This window comes from Nannochloropsis gaditana (genome assembly GCF_000240725.1).
Source record: "Nannochloropsis gaditana CCMP526 unplaced genomic scaffold scaffold538, whole genome shotgun sequence".
NCBI classification, from domain to species: Eukaryota; class Eustigmatophyceae; order Eustigmatales; family Monodopsidaceae; genus Microchloropsis; species Microchloropsis gaditana.
Genome location: NW_005803415.1, coordinates 1,308 through 20,668, shown reverse-complemented (window position 1 = coordinate 20,668; position 19,361 = coordinate 1,308). Strand labels below are relative to the sequence as shown.

The window sequence follows — 19,361 nt, the reverse complement described above, 5'->3', positions numbered from 1 at the left end:
CCCTCCCTCCCTCTCTTCCTCCCCCCTTCCTCCAGGTACGGCCTGGGCACCATCTATTTCAGGCAGGAAAAATACGAACTGGCAGAATATCACTTCAGTCGGGCGCTGAGCATCAATACCGCCTCCAGCGTCCTCCACACCTACCTGGGCATGGTATTTCACGCTAACGGGAAGAGCCTACAGGTGCATTCCAGGGCCTTCTTTTCCTCTTTTTTCACCCCCTTTCTCAGCCTTGATGTTTAAAAGTTGGTCCTGGAGTCCCATGAATAGATGGGCAACACCCTTCCTCCCTCCCTTCCCCCCCCCCTCTCTTTGTCCCTCAGGCCTTGAACATGCTAGCACGCGCCTCGGCGATTCAGCCTGACAACCCTCAAGCTCGCTTTCAGCGCGCCAACGTCCTCATGAAACTTGATCGGTACTCCCATCATCCTATTCTTCCCCCTTTCGTCCATCTCTCTTCAAGGCCCATTCTCGAAGCCCTCTCTTTCCACCAAACGAATCACACGCACACATTTTTATCCGCTTTTCGATTTTTCCACATGTACATTCCGATACGAACTGATATTTCTTCCACTCTGTCTCCTCTTTGGCGTCCTTTCCTTTTATTAGCTACCAAGAGGCACAGGAAGAATTGGAGAGAGTGAGGGACCACGCCCCCAGAGAGGCCAGCGTTCACTTCCTGCTGGGCAAGGTACTCTTTCTTTTTCTCCCGAGGCATTCCCATTAATCCTTGGGCCCCGTTGTGGCTGCGGCTGAGAGACGTAGACGTCGCTCCCGCCCTCCCTTTCTCCAACCGTCTCACACCCCCTCTTCCTCCCCGCCCTCCCTTCCTCCCTCCCTCCCTGTCTGCTTTCCTGCAGATCTGCAAACGTCTCGGCAAGCGTGAGAAGGCGCTGCGACACTTCCTCCTCGCCCTGGATTTCGACCCGAAAGACGGAAATCTGGTCAAAGCAGCCATAGACCAATTGGAGCTACCGGAGGAAGCGGAGGAGGAAGAGGAGGGGGAGGAGGAGGCGGAGGAGAATTTCTGAGGGACGCAGAAGGAAATTGGGACCAAGTAAAAAAGGGACGGGAGGTGGAATTTGAAGTATTTGAAAGCAGAGGTGGAGGCAGATGAGAGGGGCTACAGGACGCGAGAAACAAACAATTTAACAGCCAAATTGGACCAAATTGCATCTGGTGAAATAGGTTTGGCCTCATCGTTTAACCACAGGCGGAGCTACTTCTGGTGATGAGTATTTCTTTCATTGGCCTCCCTTCTTTCAGTCGTTTCTCCACCCATCGAGGAGCACCCTCGTCGATCCATGCTCCTGCATCTCCATTCGCACAATCGAAGACACACCCCTCTTGGCTCCAGTGTCTTGGGACAAATTCCTTTTGGTCCCCTCCTTCTCTCCACCCCTCTCCTCGTCCTCCATGTTTATCACACTCCAGCTATGCCTCCTTATACATACGTGTCGAGTTTCCCCACTGTTACATGAAGCCGTCCTACAAGGGGGCTACTTCGCTTTACCCCTTGAACGCCCGTCTCATCTCCTCGCTCATCACCTTGAGTCCTTTTCCCGCAACTTGCTTAGCCGCATCCAGGGAGGCCCCGACTGCCGGATAGGCAGCGTGGGAGGTGCCGAAGGAGGAAGGCAGGGAGGAGGGTGGGAAGGACGCGGTGGGTTCAGGAGCGGAAGGAGGGAGGGAGTGGTCGAGGCCACAGCTGAGAAGGACTTGCTGCTGCTCTTTCTTGGTCATGCCCTTGAGCGACATGATGGATAGGAGGTCTGAAAGAGAGGGGGGAGAGGAACGGTGTATTCCGAAGGAATCGTTAGCAGGTAGACCGACGTCATGCCATGTTTTTCCTGCTTTTGTTCCCTCCTCCTTCCTTCGCACTCTCCCTCCCTACCTTGCGCTCCGCCCTCAGGGTTCATGATCTGATACCTCTCTCCCAAGACCTCCACAGGTGTGCCAATCAGCTTCAACATCGTCTGAGGAGGGTAGATGAAAACAGAGAAAGGACGTTGAAAGACCAGGACATTTCGCCGAAATGCTGTCTCTTGTGTCTCATTGCATCCGAAGCGTCCTTAGTGCCCCTCCTTTTCCTTTCCTCAATCCTCCTTGCTCCCTCTCCCCTCCACCTTTCCTACAATCGCACCCTCTAAGCCTCTTTTTTACCTCGATCTTGGCGAATTGCTTTGCCACATACTTGACGTAAGCCGGTGGGGCGCTTGTACTCACGCCAGGAGCGGCATCATCCATGGTAGGAGGTAGACCGATGATAGGGAGCTAGGGAGAAGGAACGAAGGGGAAGAAGGACGGAAATGCGGAAAATTGTCAACAACCTACAACGCCTCCGGGTTGGGAAAATCGAGGACACAGGAAGAGGAAAGGGAGAAAGGACTCGCCTGAAGAAGGAGCGTCTTGAGGTTGTAGACGTCGAGGAGAAGCTGCTGGGTGCCCATTTCGTTGATCCTTTTCAAACGAAAAAGCACGTCCATGTAATTGGGAAGGAAGGACTGAAGAAAAAAATGAAGGGAGAGAGGAAAAGAAAAGGGAGATGGGAGTGCCAGTTTTAGGAGTCAGCCTGGGAAAGGGTAAAACTCACGGCAGCATGCTCCATCCTAGCGCGTACACACGCTTTGAATGATGAAGATAAACAATGTTACCTGAGCAAATTTGTCACAGAAATTCCGGAAATAGATTTGGGAAAGCAAATCCCTTACGGAGGGCACATAAGCGCGGACAGCGTCGTTGATGGCCTGGGGGGAGGAAGAGAAGGAAAAAGGAAGGAAGGGGAAAGGAGCATGCAGAAAGGAAGGGGTGGGGGGGCAGGAAGGAAGGGGGGAGAGATTGGAGAAGGGACGAAGTGAATAGACATGCTACGAATCTGATAGCTCCAGTAATTGCAACCACTGCTCTTCTGTCACCACATCCATCCATGTGCGTGGTACGCCAGTCTGCCGGTTCCCCTGGTTTTCATTCGTCATTTTCCTCCCTTTCTCTCTCTTTCGGTCCCTCCCTCCCTCCTTACTCGAACGTATGCGCTTTCTTCTCCCACCCCCTCGCACGCAGCCCAATTCAGGGTGAGCATCGCTTTCACTGCCGACTCGTACTTTCCCTCCAGACCGGAGATGAGCACGCGTATTGCAAGCGTGATGGTGTCGTGGAAAGCGTCTACCTCTATGAGAAAGGCAATGGAGGGGGGAGTGAGAAGCTTCCTGTTGCTAGCTAACCTCTTTTTATGGTCCCTACGCTTACTTTCTCCCTCAGGCCTGTTACTCTTCCCCATCTTTCCTCCCTGACCTCCTCCCAAAATATTTATCATATTTCGCTCCCCTTTCACGCTCCTCTTTGCCTCTTTGAACTTTCTTTGTCCACTCCCAAGAAGGAACCAAACTCCGTGTTGGTGTCTCTGATATCAGCATTCTTTCCCATTTCTCCATTCCTCCCCCCTCCCCTTCCCTCAATTCATCCTCACCGGTTGAGAAGGAAACGGACTCAGCATAAGATGGGTCGATCTTGGACCGGACCATTTCTTCCAGCTGGGAAAAAGTAAGGGGAGAGAAAGGAGGGGAGGAAGGGGGGGTGAGAAAAGAAGGATTCAAAGAGATATTGGGAGGAAGACCGAGTGATACTCTTTAGGAATACGGCACGTATCATCCTCTCTCCCCCGACATCTGCCACCCTCCGTCGCTCCCTCTCACCTGTGGTAAGGTATCTGTGCAGTATTCCGCCGTGTTTAACAGGTAACATACGTCAACCTCCCCGCCCTCGGCGAGCCTATAGGAGCTGGCGGCGGATGAGGAAGAGGAGGACGAGGACGAAGAAGGATTGGCCGGTGGGAGCTTCCCCCGGAGGGCTCTGGCATAGGATAACAAGCAGGCCTGAAGGAGAAATGCAGGAAAAGAAAGATGAGAAAGGAAGCAAAGGACGGCGAAAATCTGAACGCCCAAAACGGCCAATTCCACGCATCTTTCCAAGACCACGACCTGCCCCCCAAAATGGGCCGCCCAGCTCCCAATCCATTCGAGCCTTTGCCCTCCCCCCCGGTGGTCTGACCTTGAATTCCTTGGCCAGAATGAAGAAGGTGGCGGAGGTGGTGAGGGCCGTACACCGCTTGATCGCCGTTTTGATGTAGACAAAGAGCGTGATCGAGCTGCTAAAGACGGGGAGCTTCGTCCCCGCGTTCAAGGAGCTAGCGCAAAACGGTGGAAAGGGGAAAAGGGTCAGGAATAATGAATCGTGGGGGGCAAGGCCAGCACTCTCCATCCTTCTCTACTTATCCGTCCCCCCCCCTCCTTCCCTCCTACCGGTCGACTTGGTCCTCTGCCAGCGCCTTCTCTAACATCTCCTCCATGTTCCTCTTCTCCAAATCGATGTAAGGGCCCATGAAGGGATCAAAAACGCCTGAGGGAGGTAGAGGGACAAGGGTTTATTTAACGGCAACCCAGAAGATAGCGAAAAGGAATGGAATCGAGTTCACAAAGAGAAATTGAAAAGAGCAACAGCAGTATTACTGAAATAAAGGAGACGAGAAATAGAAAGAAGAAAGTGGGAGAAAAAGAAGAGCATGCAAATACCTGAGACAACGCCAAGGATGGGAAGCACGGCTGCTGCATCCAAGATAGCCTGTTGTACATCATGTAGCGGAAAGGGAAACGAGAAAAAGGGACGAATAAATTTCAAAAAGAAGCGGAGAAGCTGGCAGAAAATATGGAAGATAAATTCAGGGAGATAGATGCAAATAGAGAAGACCGAGAAAGGTCACCTTTTTTTGCTCGGCGGCTTTGCCGTCTTTCGCAAGGGCGGCGTATTGGGAAGTCTCCTCCTCTTGAAGGGCGGGAGGGAGGGGGTGGGGCAGGGAAGAGTGACCGTCCTGTAAGAGAGGAAACGGAGGATAGAAGGTTTGTGGGACACGGGAGAAAGAGAAAGGAGGGGACATGATGATTGTGAGGTGGGTGGGACGTAGCCTAGGATGTACATCTAGGAGGAGGGGGGACAAATAGGGAGGGAAGGAAGGAAATGAGGCAGAAAGGGTTTCAGAGGGGGAAGCAAGGAGAGAGGAAAAAGACCTGGGTTGGTTGAAAGCGGGGCTGCATTTCCTTTTCGAAGAGAAGAGCTTTTTGAAGGGCCTTGAGGAGCACAGTCACGTCCTCACTTTCTGGACCGCCGGCTGGGGAGAAGGAAATGGTGGAGGCCATGAAGGGAGCGAGGGAAGGGGAGAAGGTCGGATACCTCAGGGGTAAATTCGGTAAATAGGAGAAGACAAGTGGATGGAGCAAGGAGGAAGAAGGGGGGGCCATGGAAAATCTTTTCAAAGGCATGAAGGTCGATAATTTGTAAAGGCACACGAAGCAGTCGACGCAGTGGAGTGAGGAGACAAGAGTACCTTCAAGCGTGTCGAGGATGTGCTGTCGAGTCGTTTGCAGGAACGTCATCAGGAGGCACAGTTCCACCTTCCAGTGGGCCGGGAAGACGCCATGAAATCTGTTCCAGGGGCCATAAAGTTGGCACGGCACGGTGTCGATTCAATTACTAGAGCGCTCCTTCCTCCTCCACCCCCCCTGTCCCCTTCCCTTCCTTCCTCCCTCCCTTCCTTCCTCCTCCCCTTACCGTTCCTCCACGTTTTTCAAAGCTCGACGGCACCAAGCGAACCTTCGCTCGATCTTCTCCAGAGAAGACGCTTCCCCCCCTTTAGGAAAGGCCTTCAGGTACGGAGCGAGCTGCCGGTTGCAGAAGTCGTCGATGTGCACCTGCAACCGGGGCAAAAGTAAGTAGAAAAGGGACGGAGGGAGGGGAAGCGAGGTGGGGGCCATGTACCAAAAGCCGACATGTGTGAGCATCGCCAGGCATGGGCAGGCTCGCCCAAAGCGTCCAAATGCGGATCAATGCGAATCAATCACGCCGCGTTTCCTCCCTAGCTTGCGCACCTTTCGAGCGGCAGGACCCAGCGCGTCCACCACCTGGCACGCCTCCGTCAAAGAGGAAAAGAAGCCCGGGCTCACGTCCTCCCTCTCTAACTGGGAGGGGTTGGCTACCGTGTAGGACAAGGCGGCGACCTCCGAAAAGGCCTGAGGGGGGCGATAATGGGAAGGAGGAGGGAGGGCGCCTTAATTATCTTCAGACATCTTCAATATGCGTAGTCACCAAAAACTTGAGTCTTAGGCTCCATATTGAACGACACTTTGCTCCCCTCCACGTACCCTAGCAAAAAAAAGAAGGGGAGGGGGGGGAGACAATGAAAGAGGACCTACCTGGGTGATTTGATCATTCAGCTGCGTGTTGATGCGCTCGATCGTTTGCTTTATCTCCGCGATCTTCGGCATCGACGCGTAAGCGTCAAAATGGGTGGAAAGCTGGGAGAAAATTGAATCGAGAGAATAGTAGGATAACGAAGAGAAATTGACACTTTACTTCTACGGCCCAAAAGAGGTAACGGAAAAGGGACAGCGAAGCCAGGAGAGGCGGGGAGGAAGGGCGGGAGGGAGGCACAGGGCCCGAGACGCACCTGCCGCACCGCGTCCACGAGCTGGGCGGCTTCCTTGTAGTGATGATGCTCGGTCATGAAGGTGAGTTGGTCCAGCGCGGCCATCAGCATGTGCAGTCGTTTGAGCGCCGTGATGGTGGCTTGCAAATGGCACTTGGCCAGGTCAAGTTGCTTGATGTCGCTGGGAGGAGGGGGAGGGGCAGGGAGGAAGGAAGGGATGTGTGTCCGGCGATGAGTGCAAATCGACTTTTCTCACACGCCCTGCAAAGTTATGAGCAGTGTCATGAAGTGAAGGGTAAGAAAAGAGAGAGGAAATCGCATGGAAAGGGCGTTTTTGAGGACGCACCGGCATATCTCTTGGACCATCACCTCGCTTTGCTCGGCTTTGGCAGTGATATCCCGGATTTTGTTGAAGAGGTCAGAAATGGCCGACTGGAAAAAACGAAGACCAAAGGAGGGGGTGGGGTACCGACATGAGAGGATGAAAAGGAGGGTCAGGAGGAAGGGAGGAGGATAGTGCCCCCCTCGGGACATCAACGAGGAGAGCAAGTGTCACCCAGATGCCCGTGTTCGATCGCGTGTGGAGTGGGAGCCATGCGATTTTTGAGCCATTGGTTGGTAGTGTGAGCAGCCTGTCTAGATCAAAGCTGACGAGCGAAACTTAAATATACTGTCATGTACACCGATAGAAGGGAGCGGGACGGGGAGGGGGAGAGAGGGGTAGCGAGGGGGTTACCTGGGCTTCTCCAATGTTCTTGCTGGCCTCCTCCCCCGCCTTTGCTTGCGCCTCGATGGCTAGGGAGATATCCGTATCAAGTGCACCTTGCGCAAGGAGGGCCGGGGCCGATGAGGGGGAGGTATGCGAGCCAGAAGACGACGAAGACTCAAGGATGTATCGAGGCAAGCAGAGAGGGAAAAAGGGATAGAGAAAGATCGCTCACCTATCTCCTCCGTGATCTGCCCGATGAAAGGGTCCAGGGCTTCAAGGGCAATTTGCTCCGATGGAAATTTGGTATTGATATAGTCCACTGGGTCAAAATCCTGCGGATGCGAGATCAGTAAAGGGGAAAAGAGGAAGACGAGGTTAATGCCAAGCAAGACGTGGACCCCAGCTTTGTGATTTTCCAATCTAGCTCCACGTTCCTGTGTGGAAAAGGTCTCTATTCTTTTGACAATCTACCTAACGTAATCGTCGCACATTCTCCGTGCTTCCACTCCTCTTCCACTATCTTCATTCCTCATCATCCAAACACACCACGCTTTCCAACCCGCGATCACTACCCCTCAAATCGAACCGCCCCACACTTACCGCTCGATCGAGAGGATCGCTTGTGGGGAGGGCCTCCTGGACCGCCTGGATCACGTCCGGGGGGAGGGACTGAGTGGGCAAGCCCTCATAGGCAGCGGGTTTCTTTTCGCCCAGTGTGGAGGTGCCGTCCATCTGAAGGACAAGTATAAGGAATGATGGGATGTCGGAAAGAAGCGTACGATGGAACTGTTATTTCTAACGGCGTCGACGAGGTATATGAGAGGTTGGGAAATAGTCCATTTTGGGAGAAGCCATCTTCGATCGCGATCCTCCTTCGACGCCGATATAAACGTCCACGCGCACATTCTTTCCTCACGAAATTCAAGAATCAAATACGTCGTGAGGTCTTGAAAGAGAAGTTTTTGTTCCGCTAGCTACCTCTTAGATTTGTGGACTGGGGTCAAGGGACGCATAGGGGAGAGCTGGCTAACAGAGCAGAACGGAGCTTTACCTGTCCAATAGCCACACCAAATCTCTACAAGACCACCTCAAAAAGAAGGTGTCACCCCTGTATCTCCTAAGCTGCGACCTAGAGCCGTTCAAAAGACAGGGAGGGCGTACTGAATTACGGGATGTGTGCAGCACCCGGGCAGTGGGCCGGTCGCGGCCTTCTTGGCGAGGACCGTTACCTGTTGTTCTTCAAGCATGAGGCCTTGGGAAAATGACGCGCGGAAGCACCCACTGCCCTCCCACAGAGGACACGCACCACGGCACCCATTGTACAGCGGGGAAAAGCATAAAAAGAGGCGAAGGAGCCCGTACGGGCAGCAGAAACACGACAGAAGCGGGGTGTTGGGGCCCTTCGAATGGTAGCTCTCGCAGTCGACAGTGGCACAATCAACTCCTGAAGCAGCGACTTTGTCCCCCTTCACAGAGTTATCTCTGCCCTCTTTAGGGCTTGAAAGCATAGACCCTTTCGAATTGAGTGGCGAGGCTAGCTCTGAGACCCGATCTCGTCTGCCTACAAGGTCAGTCGTACTTCTGTCCCCACCTCGACGGGACCGGGAAAGCGCATCGCGGGGTGGAAGAGGTGGAGGAGAACCGGGGGGAGGGGGAGGCATTGAGGGAGACGAGGGCGGGGGAATGCGAACGTGGCTGCGAGGAAGGATGGGCAGAGATGGGGACAAGCAGGCAATGGAGAAGCGTCAGAATTTGGCTGCTTTTTGGGCCTTGGGTCTTCTAAACAATGTCGTGTACGTCATCATGCTCGCTGGGGCCAAAGGTATGTACCAAAGAGCTGATCGATGCGGGTAGCATGCCTTTCCTGTATAGTCGTTGATCCCATCTTGGCGTCACGTCATCCTCTTCAGAGATCAATGCGGGCGGCGTGGGCTTGGTTTTCCTGGCGGACGTGGCACCCACTTTCCTGGTCAAGCTCTCGGCGCCCTACTGGTACGTGGCAATACAGAGCAAGACTAGGACCAGTGCGGTAAGATGAAGGGTTTCAAAGATAAATGTAGGAGTGGTTGACACGGCGTCTATTAAGAGGACTTTTAGGGCCTTCCCCCCCCATATACCTGAAGCCCTTTGTGGAGAAAGGGAGTGCCGTGGGTGTCAGAGGAGTTTCCTTTCATCTGCGTGGCCAGCTTTAAGATCTTGAGGACAGGCAGAAGTGGCGAAGGGTGACTGGATGGAGCATTCGGGCAGGTGGTGGGCGGGGAGGCCTTGCCTGCTAGTCCCGGGGAGAAGAAGGAGTGGCTCGGTCCCGCACGCGGCAATTCTCTCGGCAATATTCGAGTCTACATGTATCCGATTCCAGTGCCTCATAATGACCATCATCCTTCTTGAAGTGGCCCGCTCTCACCACCCTCCTCCCCCTCCTCTTCTCCTCCCTTCCTCCCTCCCCAACCCCCCGGCCCTCCTCAGGTTTCACCACGTTTCCTACTCTCTTCGCGCATCTTTGTGCGGGTTCTTGATGGCAGCGTCTCTTTTGACGGTAGCACTGGGTAGGACACTGGCTGTACAGCTCACAGGTGGGGCGGGGGAGCAAATGAAAGGAAGGAGGGGGAAAGGAGAAAGGGAAAAAGAGGAAAGACGGGAGGAGCATGTATGTGCTGGCAGAAAAGCAGCTTCTTAATTGTACTAGCTTTCTCTTTTCCCCCCTTTCTTCCTCGCTCCGACATTCTCTTTGTATGCGCAACTTCCCTTTCTTTTCTTCTGGCACCGACCTTTGAGAGCTAACAGCCATCGCGTCGTGAGCTCTCTCTCTTATTTTTGAAACTATGTACCGTAGCCGCTTTTAGCTTCGTCCTCTCCTTCTTCTCCGTATGTTGACAAGCCACTGCTTCTTTTCACCCTAGCCTCCTCCTCTCTCCCTCCCTTCCTCCCCCAATCGCACGTGTCTGCATTCGTCGCGAGAGCTAGCGCCTGCCCATCTAGACACTGTTATTGATGTCGCTTTTCTTTTCTTCCCTATTTACTTCGCCTCCCTTACCATAGGCGTTGGCTTCTGCTCTCTCCAAGCAGGGATCGGTGAGGCCTCCATGCTGGGACTGACCGCTCAATACCATGGCCCTTCCACCATCACCGCCTGGTCCTCGGGAACCGGTTTTGCGGGCATTCTAGGTAGGAATGGAGGGAAGCTTGGAGGCAATTTCATATTCTTTTTTACATGCACCCTTTGGATTCTTCTTCTTCAGCGTCGCTTACATTAGTTTCTCTCTTTCGAACGCCCCCAACTCCCTACCATGTCCTCCCCGCCCCCTTCCTTTCTTCCCCCCCTCGCTTTTTCCCCCCTTCCACATTTTCCCAAGGGTACGCGTGGGTGGTGTTTTTCCACCTCCTCCTCCACATGTCCTTTCCCGCGACCCTCATAGCCGCCCTGCTACTCCCGATCGCTTGGATGTTCACCTTCTTTTACGCTCTGGGAGACCCCACGTCTGAGGCTTACCAGGTCGGGGCGCCTTTCCCTCCTTTTTCTGCCTCCTGACTCCCTTTTCTCATTCCTTGCTTTCCTCTTCCATTTACTTTCCCCATTGTTTCTCCTTCGTCCTCTCTTGTTCTGCATCATTTCAAGCATACCCCTGCCAAATGTCCTCCTCCCTTCTAACCTCCCTCTTTCGTAACCATGTCTCGTCGTCACAGGAGGTGCTGGCAGACATAAACGACGAGTTGAGCTCTGCAGTGGACGAGCGGGACGAGGAGGAGTATGGGGTGGATGAAGGGGAGGATGGAGAAGGAGCAGGTTTGCCGGACTTTGGCGAGGTGAGGCGGCGGACGGGGCAAGGGGAGTAGGAGGGGGGAAAGAAAAGGAGGATCGCTTGTAGGACCAGCACGAGAAGCTGTCCCCAGCTTTCTCAGCACTTATTTTCATCACCTATGTGTTCTGCTGCCTAGTTGGACATGCGAGGCCCTTTTCCCGGATACTACTCGCTTCCTCTTAACCTGGTGCACCTCCATCAATCTTCTAGCGCCTTCCTTTGCGCGCTTTTGTCAATCTTACGTCCACCCTCCCCTTCTACCCCCATGCCTCTCTCCCTTGATTTCTGTCTCCGGGTCTCTCCTTTCCCTCTTAGGGCACTGCCGCCTCCGCACTTCTCTCTCCAAATGCAATCTCTCCCTTGTATTCGTATCCCTCTACATCGTTGCGCAATGAGGCGGAGGGAGAGGAGGAGGAAGGAAGGGGCGGGGAACGAGAGGGGGAGGGCCGAGGCAGGGAGAGAAAGGGAGGGCGGGTACAAAAACGGGCGAGAACGAGAAAAGGGAAACGGAGTCACCCTCACACCCACGTATTCACTATTCGTGAGCGCTGGTCGCTGTTTTTAAGCCTGTGGCCCTACACTGTGCCCCTGGTGAGGAAGCTGGAGGGGAGGAAAGATCCTACAAGACGCCTGCTTTGTCGGCGGCCACATTTATATCCCCTTCTGGAGGCTAACATGTTTTCACTCTCTCCTTCTCATCCTTAAAGGTAACCGTATATTGGGCGGAGTATGCGATGCAGTCAGGGGCTTGGTCGGCCATTGGCTTTCCCGTCGAGGAAGAGAAGGCTCGCAAGCTCTTTTACGCGTGGGCCAACATGTCTTATCAGGTACTAAGTCTGAATGTGCTGATCTTCTTGACCTTCATCGTAACGCTATCCTTTTTCTCTGCTTCACCTCCTTTCATGGCCTGGTAACTCTTAAACAGATTGGCGTCTTCCTCTCGCGCTCGTCGGGCCTGCTTCTCCCCCCCTCTTTGCCTTTGCTCTGGACCCTTCCCGCCCTTCAGTGCCTCCTTCTCCTCTTCTTCTGTCTGAATGCCATTTGGCACTTTTGGTGCGTTTGCCTACCAGCAATGACAAGCAATCGAGGCGGACACATTCAAAAATAGGCATGCATTCACTCATGGCAACGTGACGTGCAATTTAAGGCCGCAGTGTATCAAACCCATGACGAAGTCTGACAGGCTCCTTTTGTATTGTATAGGTATGATTGGGGCCTTTTGAGCCTGTGCTTTGTTGCGGGTCTTTTTGGCGGAGCCGTTTACGTGGCGGGTTTCAGCCTCATTTCCCGGCACACACGGGACGACCACAGGTAGCAGGGTCCGGGGGTAGGGAGAGTCAGTGATAAACGGGCGGAAAGCAGGCAGAAGCTATATCTTGTACAAAAAATGGAGATATTCTGATAATACCGTGTGCTTTACCTTTCTCCAACACATGAACAGGGAATTGGCGTTGGTCTCCGCCTCCATAGCCGATACTGTAGGAATCATGCTGAGTAATGTGGCTGGCCTACTTTTGCAGGTAATATCGATAGATGAGAAGGGACGTGAATAGGATGAGGAGAGTGAAAATCAAGGAGAGGAGCAGCAAAGTATATCGTCCTTTTCACCAATTTGCCAAGGGCCAGCTCTATAGGAAATGGATCTTGCTGTGGGGCTACAAACTTCAATGTTTTCACTCCTCTTGCGAACGCACATGCATTAAAATATCACCTGCACGTATAGCTCTTTGCATACAATATCTGCAAATGGAAGGGATAGCTGTCACTTCTCTTGAAATTTATTGTCTCAAATGACATAATCCACAGGGGTGTTTGTACCGCGCCAACAGGATACCTGGCGCGACCTTCACTTGTGGAGCTTAGCAAAAAAGCAGCCACTAAAAGTTTTACATGGCTTGAATGAAAAGTGTGAATGTAATTTGTATAATCAATTTAATTTGGTAGAAATTGTTTTTGAAAAAGATAAGAAAAAGCACGCGCCACACTATATGAGAGCCAGTGGATTGGCCCAAGGGCTAGTTGGGTTCCAAATCCTTTTTTGAATATATACTTCATGCTTCACGTTTTTCCTGGTGAAGTTGAGAGTAGGATGTATAATGTCTTCCTTTTTGCTTTCTTTTCGGCTTCCGAGCTCATATTTTCCTGTCCGGTTCTCATCCTTAGAAGGCAACATCTTGCGCAGATATAGCCTGCATGGTATGCGATGGTTTCGCGTACATGATATGTATCCTTGTTTCTTTTTCTAATCCATGACTCGGACTTTGCCTGGTGCCATTTTGTTGCTTCTCCAATCATTGACTGCCACAGAACCGGATTTTTGACATGAATCTCCTCACGCTTGTCTTCACGGCTTTCCTTTGTCGCACTACACTTCCTAATTCATGCGTTATTCAAGGCTGGATGCTGACGTCCATACGATCTCTTAATTGACAAATAGGCAAGCCCCCATAACATGGAATAGAATAGCCACCAAAGCCTTGTGACCATGCTGAAGCTTGAGGTTTCACGTTGAAAGCTCGCGATCCTCCTCATGCGGTCTCCTTTCTCTTTCTGATTGTCCTGATGCGTGCTTCTATCGTAGCATTACACTTTATCTCTCCCATACTTCTACCTAGCCACAGGACAGTCACTTCCAACACAATCCCTTTCAACCCCATCTCTCCCATCGTCCCACCCCGCGCTTTTACGTGGCTCCCGCGGCCTTCCCGGTACTTTCATGAGCTACCATTTTCAGCAAAGCGGAGGACTCGGGATTCATCGATACCATATCCTGTATCAGGTACCTAGCATAGCGACAAATAGATTGATTAAGCACAGTGGATGGAAAAAAAATGGCACAAGATATTTTTTTGAAGTGGAAAAGTGACCTGAGCACATTTAGGGGAGGAAGATCTTGAAAGCGAGGCACCTACCGTTGTAGATTGAGTTTCGTGGTGCGCATGGTCTCCAAGTCCCCCCAGTCGATGATCAAGTCTGATTCCTGTGTGTACGTGCATGTCAAGAACAGTCTATCAGCCACATAAGGGTTGCATATTTGACCTTCCAAGCTGACGTCTTTAGTCGACGCTCTTTTATGACGTGCGCCAACCCACTCTAACATTTCACAAATATACATTTTTGCATCGAATACTTGAAGCGATTTTTATCTCCCTTACCTGCTCAAAGTCTGCGTCACGAATGTCATCAAAGTACGGATGAGAAAGGGCCTCGGCGGCGGTGGGTCTTTTGGCCGGGTCCCATTGTAGGATCTTCTCCAGAAGGTCTAAAGCTGGGCCGGAGGCCTCCGGATACAAACTTAAGGGTTGTGAAAGTGTAAGAAAGAATATAAAGGGGAAAAGAGTATATGCGTGAAAGAAGAGAACACCCTTAGATTGCTCACCCGGAATTCGCAGATTAGAAAAGACTAGTTTAAGCGTGGAGCAGATTGCATCCAAACCAGCATAATCCAAGTTTATCGTGAACATTTTCCTGCACTAAATTCCTATCGCTATCGTCATTTCAAGCCAAGAAACTGTATCCTCATTCTATCCTAAACATTCTACGATTCCCCCAACCCAAATTTTGTAAATATCTTTACCAACCTTTTGAAGTCCCGACGGGGGTACTGAGGGAGGGACCGCATGAAGGTGCGCGCTTTTTCTCGCGTTACCCATTTCAAATTCTCCTCAGAAGGACTCCCCAGTGTTCGGGTCTGCAAACGGATCAAATGATCGTAATTGTGCGCTGGAAACATGGGCTTGCGTGCCAAGAGCTCTCCAAAAATGGTCCCCACCGCCTGTTCGGATAGGCACACAGAATGCAAAGAATTGTGAAAATTCAAATCTTCAGAAAAGGATCACCAGAAACACCAAAAAAAGAGAATCACCATAGACGCTGATAAATGGATATAGAAAGAGAGCAGACATAGAAGGTCACTTTCTGCATGATCCTAGTTCCCAAAACACGTGAGCAAATACGACCTGCGAAAGACCTTTTCGTATTTCCTGTTAGAGATGTTTTACTTACCCATATGTCCACAGGCTTTGAGTAATTGCGAGGATTGAGCAAAATTTCGGGTGCTCGGTACCAGCGTGTGACTACGTACTCACTAAGGAGGTCTTTGGGTTTCTCGGGGGCCGCAGCGTCGGCGGCAGTCAGGTCGCACTCCTTGTCCTGCGAACAACAATTGAAGCAAAAAAGAGCAGACAAGAGAAAGAATTGTTGAGAGGCAAGGAGGAAGAAAGAACGTGTCAACATATCAAAGTATTAATGCATCCAAAACGTCCTCTACCCTTCGCAAGAAATTTTGACAAAGCCTCTTCTTTCAAAATCATCATACCCTGATACATACCTGCGCCGGGCCGTTTGATTGGATCCCGCGTGCCAAGCCAAAGTCGCAGATTTTCAAGTCACAATTGGCGTTGATGAGAAGGTTGGAGGGCTGAGATGGAAAGAAAGAGCGGAGAAAGGAGAAAAAAATGAGAGTACCATCAGCTACAAAATATGCTACAACCTGGCGGACTAGAAGAAAACCCGAAAGGAGTAGCCCAGGAACAATAAAGGTCGCGCCTTTTGAGTGCTCCGGGAGAGGAAAAAGCAGGGGAAAACACGAACCTTGAGGTCTCGATGGATGATGTTCAACGCATGCATATACTTGATGCCACAAAGCACCTGGAGTTGAAAGAAGACAAGAGCCAAGGGCGGATAGTCAGAAGGATACATTTCAAAGCAACACTGAGGAGGTCTAATATAACAATAATAATAATAATAGGCCTAATATATCGCTGCTCGATTTCTAGGGTACACAAAAAGGAAAAAAAATCGCATAAGAGTATCGTCCAACCGTAGGGGAGAAGGACGGCAGAACAGGGACAGGAGGGAGAGACAAGCATTTCCTAAAACACAAGAGTCACTGCCGCTTTATGACCTTGCTCTAGCCGCCAGCCCCCTCGCTCACCTGGTAAATGAAAAATTGGACGTGGTCGGGAGTGATTTTTTCCCGCGACAGGTACATGAGGTTGTGCATGTCGATGTCCATTAGCTCCGAGACGATGTAGACCTCGTCAAAAGTCGCGCTCAGAGGGGGAATAACCTGAGTGAGAAAAGAGGAAAGAGTAATGGCATGGAGATTGGATGAGACGGTTACCTGTCGTGCCATATGCAGGAGAAATGACGGTGGTCTCTGTCTGCAGTGCTCCTCGTATGCATGCGTACACTTGGCCAGAAGAAGAGAGTCGACCATGGCATCTGTCGACCTATTAAGGACCAGGGCCATTCTTATAGGCTCCTGCCTAGGAGCCATCGCTTTCATAGCTGCATGGTTGCAATTTGTCGTCTTTTTTGCGTGTCTTTGTCCCTCCCTTTCTCCATCCATCTTACCGTTGTAATCCGGGTTATATTGGGATGATCCATCTGCCTTAACAGACGGACTTCCCGCGCTATCTTCTTGGCGTCGGAGAGCGACTGGAAAATGTTGAAGCATTTTTTAATCGCCACCTGAGGAGTGTTGAGAACATAGGAACGAGGGCGGGATGTCGGGGGAGCCGAGGCCAATGAGAAGAGAATTTTGAGGACAAGAAGACTCACGCACAGTTGTAACACTCCGCCTCTTTCTTCGTCCCCCTTGCCGCCCCCCGGTCCTTTCCACTCCACTTGCGACTCACCGCTTTGCCCGTGACTGTGTCCTTAGCTGCCACCACCACGCCATAAGCACCATTCCCCAGCCGACGCGTCACCTCGTACCGAGGGTCGATCACAAATTCCGTGCCCTGAGGAAAGGCAGAGTGGAAGGCGGAGGGGATAAATGGGGGAAAAGCACAATGTATGAGATGTTGCAAGATCTGAGCACAGGGAAAGCAGAGCTGTTGGGCTATACAGTGTCTCCCTAGATTCTCGAAATTCCAAGCGGAGATTGAGCCTCGTCTTCTCCTCGATAAGTCCGCCACGGTCCCAGTGGAGCAAGCGCAGTTTTCTACCAGTCTTCTCCGTGTCAGAACGAAAAACCCAATAGGCGCACACGCCAGCCTCTTTCCTCCCTCAAACCCTCTCTCCCTGCCCTCCCACCTCGATGACCACGACTTTCCGAGCCGGGTTATGGGCAAGCTCTCGTGTGCCCTCCCCATGCCCCCCAGGAGGGTGACCTTTAGAAAGCGAGGCGAGACGAGCAACGGCCGTCGCCAGTGCATCAGCCCAGCGCCGGCCCTCCGCCTCGTCATCTTCGTCTGCACTTAAAGTCCAGGTGAGACCCTCACTCTTCAGCCGCAATTTGAGTTTGTCTGGTGGGAAGGAAGGGAGGGAGAGCGGGAGAAGCGAAGGGGGGAGCTTGGTTGAGCAATCCTTATTCCCGCCTTCTTCGGTTGTCATGCCTTTTCGATATAAAGAGTGTGTAGGCAAATTGATCGGGTACCTATGTTTCCTATCTATCTCTTGACTTTATCATTTACCCCGCATCTTCCTCACTCTCTCCCTCGCGACCCCCCCTCCTCGCACCTTTTATTTTGATCTCCACGACCTGTGTATCGGGTGCAAGGGGGAACGAGTCCCGTACTTCGCTTCGATCCTCCTTGTTGGCATAGCAGAGGAGCCCCGTGTTGGTAAGGACGAAGTAGCGGCGGGACGAGAAAACAAATCTGGACGTGAAGGTAAGGCAAGTAAGGGAGCCATAAGGGAGGATTGCGAGAGAAGGGAGAACAGATGTATGTATGGAAAAAGAGAATATGAATGCAAGGAAGAAAATCCATCGTTCCTAACAAATATCTTGCTCCTGGTACTAAGCAACACAGAAATAAGTGAGAGAATACGTATATAACACATACAGATAGTAAGATTCAAGTCAATGCAAGTGTCGTTTCAAACCCATCAATATACAGATCGCCATACTTATTTCGTACTTGTTGGCTCAATGCATTCTGAGTTTCTTCTTATCACATCATAAGGATTATCAAACTTGATTTTACCCGAAGTAGAGCAAGAATAACAGATGAGTACAATTCTGCTCACGTGGCCCTCAATGACATGGTGACAAAATATTTGATCAGATGGAAGTAAACATTCGGGAGAACACAATGTTGCGCTGCGAAGTCAAGGTTTTTAAAATACATATTCCAAAAAATGAAGTTAACTTTACTATAAGAACACCAGAAGAAGGGCAGAAACTTACCCTTGCTTTTGCAGATACCCCTCCATGACTACCTCTCAAGAGTTCGAAGTTTCTGGATAGTCAATCTTCAGTATCACGCGCACTTCTCTGCACAGTCCGAAATTAGACAGATATAGGCTTAGATGTGTGCTATGGGAGGACACAAAAGCGCACGTGCTACACTCAACAGGAAGGAGGACGTGCAATGCCTAAACAGCCTCTGTGGAAGGTGTGCCCGTACGTATTAAATTCGATGATGCCGAGGGAATAAAATCGATCATGTGTGACAAAATGCAAGGACAACAAGTATAGCGTAAATTGCTTTCTATTTTCAAGCAGTCCTGAGGCGACGCCATGCAAGAGGAGCGAGTACGCCCTAACGAGGGTAGAAACGTGTCACAAATGACTGAAGCGCGAGCACAGTGCGATTGTACGATGGAGCAGATCAGATTGCATCAATATAGAATGTGAAATAATATAATCATAGATACACGATGGACATGGGTGAGCATGCGAGGAAACGGAGGAGAAAGGGGAGGAGAAGCATTTGAAGGATGGCAAGGGATGGCGTGTCGACCGTTTGATTTCGAAAGCGATCGTTTAAATGTTTGAAATTCGGGTACATAGCCCCTATTGGTCGAATCAAAGCTACATTGTATACAGTTAAATGCCTAAGCGAGACTGATAGCTTGATCCAAAGATATTTTTTGTCTCCTATTTGCGTTTTATTCAGAAGTTTTATTGGATATTGGAAATCATTCGTGATGGCAGTGGTGATCTCTCGATCGTGCAGAAAAACCACCTGCTTCACTCTCAATTGATATCCCGAGTATACAGTTTTATCTTCCGACTTTGAACTTTCCTTATCCATTTGATGGTCCTCATAAAAGAATATATAAAAGCAAAACAAAGCATTCTATCAGCGTCCGAACTTTCAAGGTGGGGGAAATAAAATTTCTTTCGGTTTCCTTTCCCCCTCGTGTAGGTTGACTTAACATTCTGCACAATATCTGTCTTCGAAGATCGGTCAGGCTTAACAATATCGAAATAGCAATTTAAAGGGTAGTCGACACAAGAAACTTTGTCGCAGCAGGAGGGACAAATGACCTCGACAACGAATCTTCGCCCAACGAATGAGAAGGACTCATCTGACCTTTCTCAGGCAGAATGCTAGTGCTAGGGTTTTTGTACACCAAAAATGGGAAATGATGACAATTTTCATTTGTCCGAGATCGAAGGGTCAGTCGCCCGAAACAAGTG

The 19,361-nt window shown here is 51.0% G+C and overlaps 4 protein-coding genes across 4 annotated transcripts; 2 read left to right on the top strand and 2 right to left on the bottom strand.

The window, feature by feature from the left end:
• Positions 1 to 54: 54 nt before the first annotated feature.
• On the top strand, positions 55 to 1,110 carry APC3 (anaphase-promoting complex subunit 3; the record flags this gene model as incomplete). The annotated part of the gene is made up of 4 exons (XM_005854336.1): positions 55 to 183; positions 324 to 415; positions 610 to 691; positions 861 to 1,110. Coding segments are annotated over 4 exons (474 nt in total), but the record flags the coding sequence as incomplete, so codon positions are not given.
• Positions 1,111 to 1,224: 114 nt separating this feature from the next.
• On the bottom strand, positions 1,225 to 7,916 carry NGA_0181900 (vacuolar protein sorting-associated 53-like protein; the record flags this gene model as incomplete). Its single annotated transcript, XM_005854335.1, has 19 exons — positions 1,225 to 1,772; positions 1,895 to 1,976; positions 2,164 to 2,274; positions 3,020 to 3,168; positions 3,467 to 3,530; positions 3,744 to 3,872; positions 4,048 to 4,183; positions 4,299 to 4,395; positions 4,569 to 4,617; positions 4,757 to 4,864; positions 5,061 to 5,475; positions 5,602 to 5,741; positions 5,919 to 6,059; positions 6,243 to 6,344; positions 6,497 to 6,656; positions 6,822 to 6,907; positions 7,212 to 7,297; positions 7,417 to 7,516; positions 7,785 to 7,916. The coding sequence occupies 19 exons, from the start codon at positions 7,914 to 7,916 to the stop codon at positions 1,510 to 1,512; spliced, it is 2,550 nt and encodes an 849-aa protein (XP_005854397.1). The 3' UTR covers positions 1,225 to 1,509.
• Positions 7,917 to 8,930: 1,014 nt separating this feature from the next.
• Positions 8,931 to 12,504, top strand: BTS (battenin; the record flags this gene model as incomplete). The annotated part of the gene is made up of 9 exons (XM_005854337.1): positions 8,931 to 9,006; positions 9,095 to 9,213; positions 10,085 to 10,349; positions 10,801 to 10,988; positions 11,300 to 11,575; positions 11,692 to 11,811; positions 11,910 to 12,037; positions 12,188 to 12,295; positions 12,426 to 12,504. Coding segments are annotated over exons 1-9 (1,302 nt in total), but the record flags the coding sequence as incomplete, so codon positions are not given.
• A 574-nt stretch (positions 12,505 to 13,078) lies between these two features.
• Positions 13,079 to 18,327, bottom strand: NGA_0181800 (mitogen-activated protein kinase 4). Its single transcript, XM_005854334.1, has 13 exons — positions 18,123 to 18,327; positions 17,453 to 17,592; positions 17,006 to 17,238; positions 16,627 to 16,803; positions 16,343 to 16,459; positions 15,921 to 16,055; positions 15,578 to 15,634; positions 15,315 to 15,404; positions 14,990 to 15,136; positions 14,566 to 14,759; positions 14,140 to 14,278; positions 13,897 to 13,964; positions 13,079 to 13,767 (listed from the first exon to the last, which is right to left on the bottom strand). Exons 1-13 carry the CDS (start codon positions 18,146 to 18,148, stop codon positions 13,668 to 13,670), a joined length of 1,623 nt encoding a protein of 540 aa, XP_005854396.1. The 5' UTR covers positions 18,149 to 18,327; the 3' UTR covers positions 13,079 to 13,667.
• Between the last annotated feature and the right edge of the window lie 1,034 nt (positions 18,328 to 19,361).